The 9,341-nt window shown below is 44.4% G+C and overlaps 1 protein-coding gene across 1 annotated transcript; it reads left to right on the top strand.

Annotated features, from left to right (window-relative positions):
* Window positions 1-2,479: 2,479 nt before the first annotated feature.
* LOC143364822 (uncharacterized) lies at window positions 2,480-7,702 on the top strand. Its single transcript, XM_076804944.1, has 2 exons — window positions 2,480-3,677; window positions 3,825-7,702. Exons 1-2 carry the CDS (start codon window positions 2,480-2,482, stop codon window positions 7,700-7,702), a joined length of 5,076 nt encoding a protein of 1,691 aa, XP_076661059.1.
* Window positions 7,703-9,341: the final 1,639 nt, after the last annotated feature.

Below are 9,341 nucleotides of genomic sequence, written 5' to 3'. Positions count from 1 at the left end.
CTAGAATATAGAAGAATATACGAGAATATACCAGAATATACTAGAATATAGAAGAATATAATAGAATATAGCAGAATATACCAGAATATTCCAGAATATACCATAATATTACTCGAATATAGAAGAATATACGAGAATATACCATAATATTACTAGAATATACAAGAATATACGAGAATATACCTGAATATACCTGAATATACTAGAATATAGCAGAATATACCAGAATATACTTGAATATACCAGAATATACCATAATATTACTCGAATATAGAAGAATATATGAGAATATACGATAATATTACTACAATATAGGAGAATATACAATAACATTACTAGAATATAGAAGAATATTCGAGAATATACTAGAATATAGCAGAATATACCAGAATATACTTGAATATACAAGAATATACCATAATATTACTCGAATATGGAAGAATATACGAGAATATACCATAATATTACTAGAATATAGAAGAATATACCAGAATATACCATAATATTACTAGAATATAGAAGAATATAACAGAATATACCTGAATATACCTGAATATACTAGAATATAGCAGAATATACCAGAATATACTTGAATATACCAGAATATACCATAATATTACTCGAATATAGAAGAATATACGAGAATATACGATAATATTCCTGGAATATTGGAGAATATAGCACAATATGACTAGAATATAGAAGAATATTCGAGAATATACTAGAATATAGCAGAATATACCAGAATATACTTGAATATACCAGTATATACCATAATATTACTTGAATATGGAAGAATATACGAGAATATACCATAATATTACTCGAATATTGAAGAATATACGAGAATATACCTGAATATACCAGAATATACTTGAATATAACAGAATATACCATAATATTACTCGAATATGGAAGAATATACGAGAATATACCATAATATTACTAGAATATAGAAGAATATAACAGATGTTCCGACGTACAGAACAAGAGGTAGCGTGAATCGGTATTTTCGAATGCAGGCAAGAGAATCGAGAGAGAGAGCAGCTGCAGATTTTCGGTCTTGCATATTTATTTCGTCCGTTTTCCGTTACAAATAAACTCCGTCGCGGAAAGGAAAACGGTTTGCCTAAAATAACAACGAACCTTCATTTACGGACGATTTATTGCCACTCGCTGTAGAAAAGTTCGGAACAAAAACATCCTTCTTCGAGTCCGAACAAAGGGGCCTTCTCGCAGGTCAACTTACCCTCGGTAGAAAGTCGCCAAATGTGGCCCAAATAGAAATTTCGTGACTTTTTCTCAAGATTAAACACATTGCATACCGAACCGTCCTTTTTTTATGACCCACTCTCGACCGACAGCGAGGGTCCGCTGGCACACCCTCGCGGCTAAGCTCGGTTCCCGGAAAACAACAATCCCCAACGTCAGGGTCAAGTATCGCCCCTTTTAGAGCGCAGATTAGTTTCTTTAAACTCGACTTCGAAGCTCTCGAACAATCACGACCCTCTCGATTGGCTTACGGAATTCTTCTAAGCCAATCCTAAGACGTTCTGACCACGTGCAACCTCGGACAAACTCAATCACCAATCAGGATAGTCAAATGACTCCACGCGGATCTTTTGCGACTTCCTCCTGACTCCAGAACCACCCTCGATACCTCCTAGAGGCATCCTTCCAACAGGCAGATGATCATTCGGAACGAGTCCGACACTACGTTTCAAGCTTTCGAGACAGTGACATCGCTCACTCGGTCATAGAAGTCGAAATAGTATAGATTCAGTTCAGTGATTCATCAAGTGCCGATCTTCTTGTATCGTCCAAATACAAGCGAAGAGACTTATACTTCTTGCGCCTGCAACCAAGACGAGTGAAATACTTCTTGCACCTGCAGCCAAGACGAGTGGAATACTTCTTGCGCCTGCAGCCAAGACGAGTGAAAATACTTCTTGCGTTTGCAGCCAAGACGAGTAAAAAATACGGATCGACACAGTGATCCGCGCGCGTCTAAGGCAAGATCTGTTGGGCAGCCTTACTGACGAGTCCTCCAACAGATCTGGGACGAAACGCGATTCCTTCCGATCAATCCAACCTAGAATTAGCTATTCAATATTAACTTGGCGAATAGCATTCTCCTCCTCACACATCCAACACGCGAACGGTTCCCTTCTGAACATTGACAATTTACGTGAACGCGGAGAAACATTTGGTCCTTCGAGCCGGATTGTGAACCTAGTGACAGTGAAGGACGAGCAGAGACCATTCAGTGAACAACATCACCAGATCGGAAGGAATCACCCAGCCTTAGCCGCAATCCATCATCATCGCTGAGCAGACAACGACACCAGCCGAAACCAATCGACGTCATCGACCAGCAACGAGAACAGCAGACAGCTACTTAGCTCAACATCGGCAAGTCGTTGAAATTCACTGATCGTAATACGTCATTTCTCAATAGCGTCCCTTCCACGTTCAAAACATGATTAACGCGAGCAAATCGAGACAACGGATTCAAGTCCTCAAACAAAAACAACGCGCGTTCAAGGCGGACTTAACGGCTTTCACACGGTATCTAACGGACTACCAAGACTCCGCGATCGAACGGGCAAAGGTGAAACGTCGATTAGAACGGTTAAACACACAATTCGATAGCTACGACACCGCGCAGATCGAATTGAGTAATCTCGAAGACTTCGACGAGAACGAGGCCGAACGTCAGGCCACGTCCGCGCTATATTACGAGGCAATCGCGAACGCCGACCAATTGATCGAAAGTTTCCACTCGAATCAAGCGCAAGCTGCGAGAAACGCGACCATCTCGCCCACGTTGTCCACATCTACAACCAACCCGGGATTGCGACTCCCCAAGGTCAGTCTCCCAGTCTTCGACGGTCGTCTCGAAGACTGGGTAACGTTCAAGGATTCGTTCGTCAGCATGATACACAACCATCCCGGGATTACCGACATTCAAAGATTCAATTATTTGCGATCATCAGTCACGGGACAAGCGAAAGACGTGATCCGCTCATTCACGGTGAGCGAAGAAAACTACAATGCCGCGTGGCAGCGACTAATCAAGTCATACGATAACAAACGCGCTCTGATCCGACGACACGCGACACTCCTGCTAAATTCACCCGCAATGCCGGAGCGATCGGCGAACGCGCTGAAGAATCTGAGCAATCATTTGCAATTGCACGTCCGATCATTAAAAGCTCTCGGTCGGTCCATGGAGGATATCGCGAACGATTTTATCGCTAGCGTCGCAATCGATTGCATGGACAAACAAACACGCGAGACCTGGGAATCAACATTAACAGGCACGGACATGCCAAGCGCCGAAGACATATTTCAATATATTGACAACGCGTCGCATCAAAGTCAATTCCAGGCGACAACACCACGCGCAAACCGACGTGATCAAGCGAAATCGGAAACGCAACCCTCAAGACCGAAATTACGATCGCGATACCCGAAACGTACGTGGAAAGCCACGACATCGACTAGACGAAACTCGCCCTCGCCGGTTGCGAAGAAGCGGACATTTGTAGCAAACACCAAGACGTCATCGTGTACAATCTGTAGAACCAATTCACATCCCGCTTACCTGTGCCCCAAATTCTTGAACTCATCTATCGAAGAAAGATGGGCCATCATCAAGACGGCCAAATTATGCTGTAATTGTTTGGGTTCGAATCATAAATCCGACAATTGTACGAGAGGCCGATGCCGTGTTTGCAGTCAACGGCATAACACCAAACTTCACCGGGACACGAACTCAACCGACTTAAGGCCAGAAGCATGACTAGAACAAGGTGTTACAGACAATCACTTTTCCCACAACCATACTTTTCTTTCGGACAAATCGACGAACGGTCTACTGACAACGGCGAAATTATTCGTTTTCGATCGCAATCAAAAACCCGTCTTATGTCGCACCCTGATCGATACCTGTTCTAACGCGAACCTCATCACAGAGGAATTAGCCAACCGGCTACAATTGACAACGACTAAACGCGCCGCCGTCATAGAAGCGTTAAATCAGGTCAATACTACCACGCAAGGTTTGGTGACCGCAACGGTGAAATCGAGACTAACAAATTTCAAACGCACATTGAACTTCCATACTATACCACGAATAGCCGGTTTATTGCCCGATTGTCAAGTAGATCGAACAACCCTTCGCATTCCAGCCAATCTTAGACTCGCCGACCCAGAATTCCATCGTCCTGGAAGGATCGACATGTTACTCGGCACCGGTCCGGCATTGTCTTGCCTCAGCATCGGTCAAATCAATCTCTCCAGACAACTCGATGTCGACTTGATCTTGCAAAAAACGCAATTCGGATGGATCTTAGGAGGCGACTTGCTCAACCCCGCAAATTCCTCTCACAACACGTTCGTCACAAATGTCCAATTCGATTTGCAAAAATTTTGGGAAGTAGAAGAAGCAGCCAACAAACAGTTTCGGTCGGCCGACGATCAAGCTTGCGAAGATCACTTCGTGGCAACCATACAACGCGACAAATTCGGACGGTACATGGTAGCCTTACCATTCAACGAACGGAAGAATCAACTCGGAGAGTCACATTCACGCGCACTGAACCGATTCGCCGCGCTGGAACGCAAGTTCACCCGTGATCCGATCTTAAAGGAACAATACGCGAAAGTATTAAACGAGTATCTCGAACTCGGACACATGCAGCCGGCAAATTCAACTCACGCTCCAGGTTATTATTTACCGCATCACGCCGTCATAAAGCCATCTAGCACGACCACCAAAACCCGTGTAGTTTTCGACGGGTCGGCCAAGACCACCACGAATTTGTCATTAAACGACACGCTCCGGATCGGTCCCACCATCCAAGACGATCTTTTCTCTCTTTTGTTGCGATTCCGAATGCACGCATATGTTCTCACTGGAGACATCGAAAAGATGTATAGACAATTTCTTGTTCAACCCGAAGATCGAGCGTATCAACGAATATTGTGGCGAGATTCCGACGGGGCAATCGCCACCTTCGAGCTAAACACGGTTACTTTCGGTCTCGCGCCAGCTCCGTATCTAGCCATCAGATGCTTGCACCAATTAGCCATTGACGAAGAACGAGATTTTCCCGAGGCGGCAATGCGGATTAAAAGAGATTTGTACGTAGACGACTTGCTGACAGGTACCGATTCGATCAGAGAGGCGAGAGCTTTACGACGACAAATTACTTCACTGCTCCAGCGCGGAGGTCTCAACATTCGACAGTGGGCATCGAATGCCCCAGAACTGCTCGCCGGTCTGAGCGACGAATCGATACACCCCAAAATATTAGGAGATTCGACGACGATCAAAACACTGGGAATCTCCTGGAACGCACGGCAGGACACGATCCGGTATTCCACACAATCAACGATCACCGAGGCGCGTACCAAACGAACGATTTTGTCGATCATCGCTCGAATCTACGATCCATTGGGATTACTCGGGCCCATTACAATCGTAGCCAAAATTCTAATGCAACAACTCTGGATGTTGAAGCTTTCATGGGATGAATCGCTTCCAGTCAACATCCACACCGTCTGGGATAATTTCGAAAGCGACTTACGACAATTAGACAACGTAGAATTTAACCGCTTCGTTCGACTTAAAAACGCCAAACGAACAGAGTTGCACGGATTTTGCGACGCGAGCGAAAAGGCCTACGGCGCCTGCTTATACGTAAGGACCATCAGTCAATCCGGAATCATTCGTTCCAGTCTACTCTGCGCGAAATCACGAGTAGCACCATTGAGTCAAATCACACTCGCGCGATTAGAATTATGCAGTGCCGCCTTGCTGACTACATTATTACGATCTGTACAAAAGGCACTGATCCATAATATCGACGAGATATTCTGCTGGACTGACTCAACCATCGTTCTAAACTGGTTACACAAACAACCATCTACATTGAAAACCTTTGTCGCAAACCGCGTGGCCGACATTCAACGCAAAACAGACATTCAGTCTTGGCGACACGTTCGGTCAGCAGACAATCCAGCAGATCTTATTTCGCGCGGAACCACCGCAACCGAATTCGTCAAAAACCAGCTGTGGCGACACGGACCAAATTGGTTAAACTTAAACTCAACCTCATGGCCATCAGGAAAGTTCTCTCTGCACGACGAGTTGCCAGAGCAGAAGTCGAAAATTTGTTTAACAAATAGAGTGGTCCAATCAGACGAGCTCCTTACGCGATACTCCTGTATACAAAAATTGAAACGGATCGTCGCTTATTGTTTACGTTTCCGATTAAAACCTAGAGTCACCGGACCTCTGACTATTCAGGAGTTGAGCGAAGCCAACCATCGAGTAATTCACCTGCTCCAAGCGGTCACATTCGCGCGCGAAATTCAAGATTTGAGAACCGGAAGGATATCAAATAAGAGCCAATTGCAGCCGTTGTGTCCATTTCTAGATGAAAGGGGGATTTTACGCGTCGGAGGCAGATTGCGGAATTCTACATTGCCATTTGCCCAGAAACACCCGATACTTTTACCACGAGGACACCATGTTACAAAACTCATCATTCGAGACTCGCACGTTCAGAATCACCATACCGGAATCGTTGCCACATTGCATAACGTACGACAAACGTACTGGCCAATCGACGGGAAAAACACCAGTCGACAAATAGTTAGAAAATGTATCAGGTGTTTCCGAGTCAAACCGCCCACGGCTGAATATTTAATGGGGAATCTACCTGCAGACCGCGTTACCGAAGGGCGACCTTTCATCAATAGCGGGGTAGATTATTGCGGTCCATTTTATATAAAGGAAAGGCAGTTCCGAAATAGAGCACGCGTCAAAGTTTATGTGGCAGTTTTCGTTTGTTTCGCAACCAAGGCTATTCACCTAGAAGTAGTAGGCGATTTGACAACTGAGGCCTTCATCGCGGCTCTTAAAAGGTTCATCGCGCGACGCGGAATTTGCAAAAATATTTATTCGGACAACGGTACGAATTTTGTCGGCGCGAATAATGAATTGAGAGAAATCCATCAAGCAGTATCAACGGACCAAAGGTTGAGACAATTCCTTACCGCCAAGGAAATGTCCTGGCATTTCATGCCAGCGCTGTCACCCCACTTTGGGGGATTATGGGAGGCAGCCGTAAAATCATTCAAGCATCATATCAAACGGGTTGTCGGCGAAGAATTGTTCACGTACGAGCAATTCGCAACCTTTGCAATCGAAATCGAAGCCATATTAAATTCACGACCATTGACACCACTTTCACCTGATCCAAATGATCTTTCTGCTCTGACGCCTGGTCATTTCCTGATCGGCCACCCTTTGACTTGTCCTGTTGAAGTTGATTTCAGCACCACACCAACGAATCGTCTATCCACGTGGCAACATATCCAAAAGGTCAAGCAAGACTTTTGGACCCGTTGGCATAAAGAATACATTCATCAATTGAATCTCCGCCACAAATGGACACAGGGCACTCACAACATTAAGCAGGGAACACTCGTCCTTCTAAAGGAGGACAATCTCCCGCCATTATGTTGGCAATTGGGTCGCATTACCCAAACTCATCCAGGAACGGACGGAATCATTCGAGCCGTCTCCGTACAAACCATTCATGGCATCTACAAACGAAACGTCACAAAACTCGCACCACTTCCAAACATGGAGGATGCTCAATCAGGAAAGGTTCACACATCAATGTAACGTGAGTCACTGTCACATATTTATTGATCGACCGAATCGATCAACGAGGGGAGCATGTTCCGACGTACAGAACAAGAGGTAGCGTGAATCGGTATTTTCGAATGCAGGCAAGAGAATCGAGAGAGAGAGCAGCTGCAGATTTTCGGTCTTGCATATTTATTTCGTCCGTTTTCCGTTACAAATAAACTCCGTCGCGGAAAGGAAAACGGTTTGCCTAAAATAACAACGAACCTTCATTTACGGACGATTTATTGCCACTCGCTGTAGAAAAGTTCGGAACAAAAACATCCTTCTTCGAGTCCGAACAAAGGGGCCTTCTCGCAGGTCAACTTACCCTCGGTAGAAAGTCGCCAAATGTGGCCCAAATAGAAATTTCGTGACTTTTTCTCAAGATTAAACACATTGCATACCGAACCGTCCTTTTTTTATGACCCACTCTCGACCGACAGCGAGGGTCCGCTGGCACACCCTCGCGGCTAAGCTCGGTTCCCGGAAAACAACAATCCCCAACGTCAGGGTCAAGTATCGCCCCTTTTAGAGCGCAGATTAGTTTCTTTAAACTCGACTTCGAAGCTCTCGAACAATCACGACCCTCTCGATTGGCTTACGGAATTCTTCTAAGCCAATCCTAAGACGTTCTGACCACGTGCAACCTCGGACAAACTCAATCACCAATCAGGATAGTCAAATGACTCCACGCGGATCTTTTGCGACTTCCTCCTGACTCCAGAACCACCCTCGATACCTCCTAGAGGCATCCTTCCAACAGGCAGATGATCATTCGGAACGAGTCCGACACTACGTTTCAAGCTTTCGAGACAGTGACATCGCTCACTCGGTCATAGAAGTCGAAATAGTATAGATTCAGTTCAGTGATTCATCAAGTGCCGATCTTCTTGTATCGTCCAAATACAAGCGAAGAGACTTATACTTCTTGCGCCTGCAACCAAGACGAGTGAAATACTTCTTGCACCTGCAGCCAAGACGAGTGGAATACTTCTTGCGCCTGCAGCCAAGACGAGTGAAAATACTTCTTGCGTTTGCAGCCAAGACGAGTAAAAAATACGGATCGACACAGTGATCCGCGCGCGTCTAAGGCAAGATCTGTTGGGCAGCCTTACTGACGAGTCCTCCAACAGATCTGGGACGAAACGCGATTCCTTCCGATCAATCCAACCTAGAATTAGCTATTCAATATTAACTTGGCGAATAGCATTCTCCTCCTCACACATCCAACACGCGAACGGTTCCCTTCTGAACATTGACAATTTACGTGAACGCGGAGAAACAACAGAATATACCTGAATATACCAGAATATACTAGAATATAGCAGAATATACCAGAATATACTTGAATATACCAGAATATACCATAATATTACTCGAATATACCATAATATTACTCGAATATAGAAGAATATACGAGAATATACGATAATATTACTAGAATATAAGAGAATATACCATAATATTACTAGAATATAGAAGAATATTCGAGAATATACTAGAATATAGCAGAATATACCAGAATATACTTGAATATACCAGAATATACCATAATATTACTTGAATATGGAAGAATATACGAGAATATACCATAATATTACTAGAATATAGAAGAATATACCAGAATATACCA

This window comes from Halictus rubicundus, unplaced genomic scaffold (assembly GCF_050948215.1).
Source record: "Halictus rubicundus isolate RS-2024b unplaced genomic scaffold, iyHalRubi1_principal scaffold1020, whole genome shotgun sequence".
Lineage (NCBI taxonomy): Eukaryota > Metazoa > Arthropoda > Insecta > Hymenoptera > Halictidae > Halictus > Halictus rubicundus.
Note: the sequence above shows the minus strand (reverse complement) of the source record. Positions and strands in the feature narration are given on the sequence as shown.

Bases quoted from the DNA above. Each gene is read 5' to 3' on its own strand.
- LOC143364822 (XM_076804944.1), top strand. From the start codon at position 2,480: ATGATTAACGCGAGCAAATCGAGACAACGGATTCAAGTCCTCAAACAA. The intron at 3,678-3,824 runs GTAATTGTTTGG...AAGGTGTTACAG, and splicing joins CAAGACGGCCAAATTATGCT to ACAATCACTTTTCCCACAAC.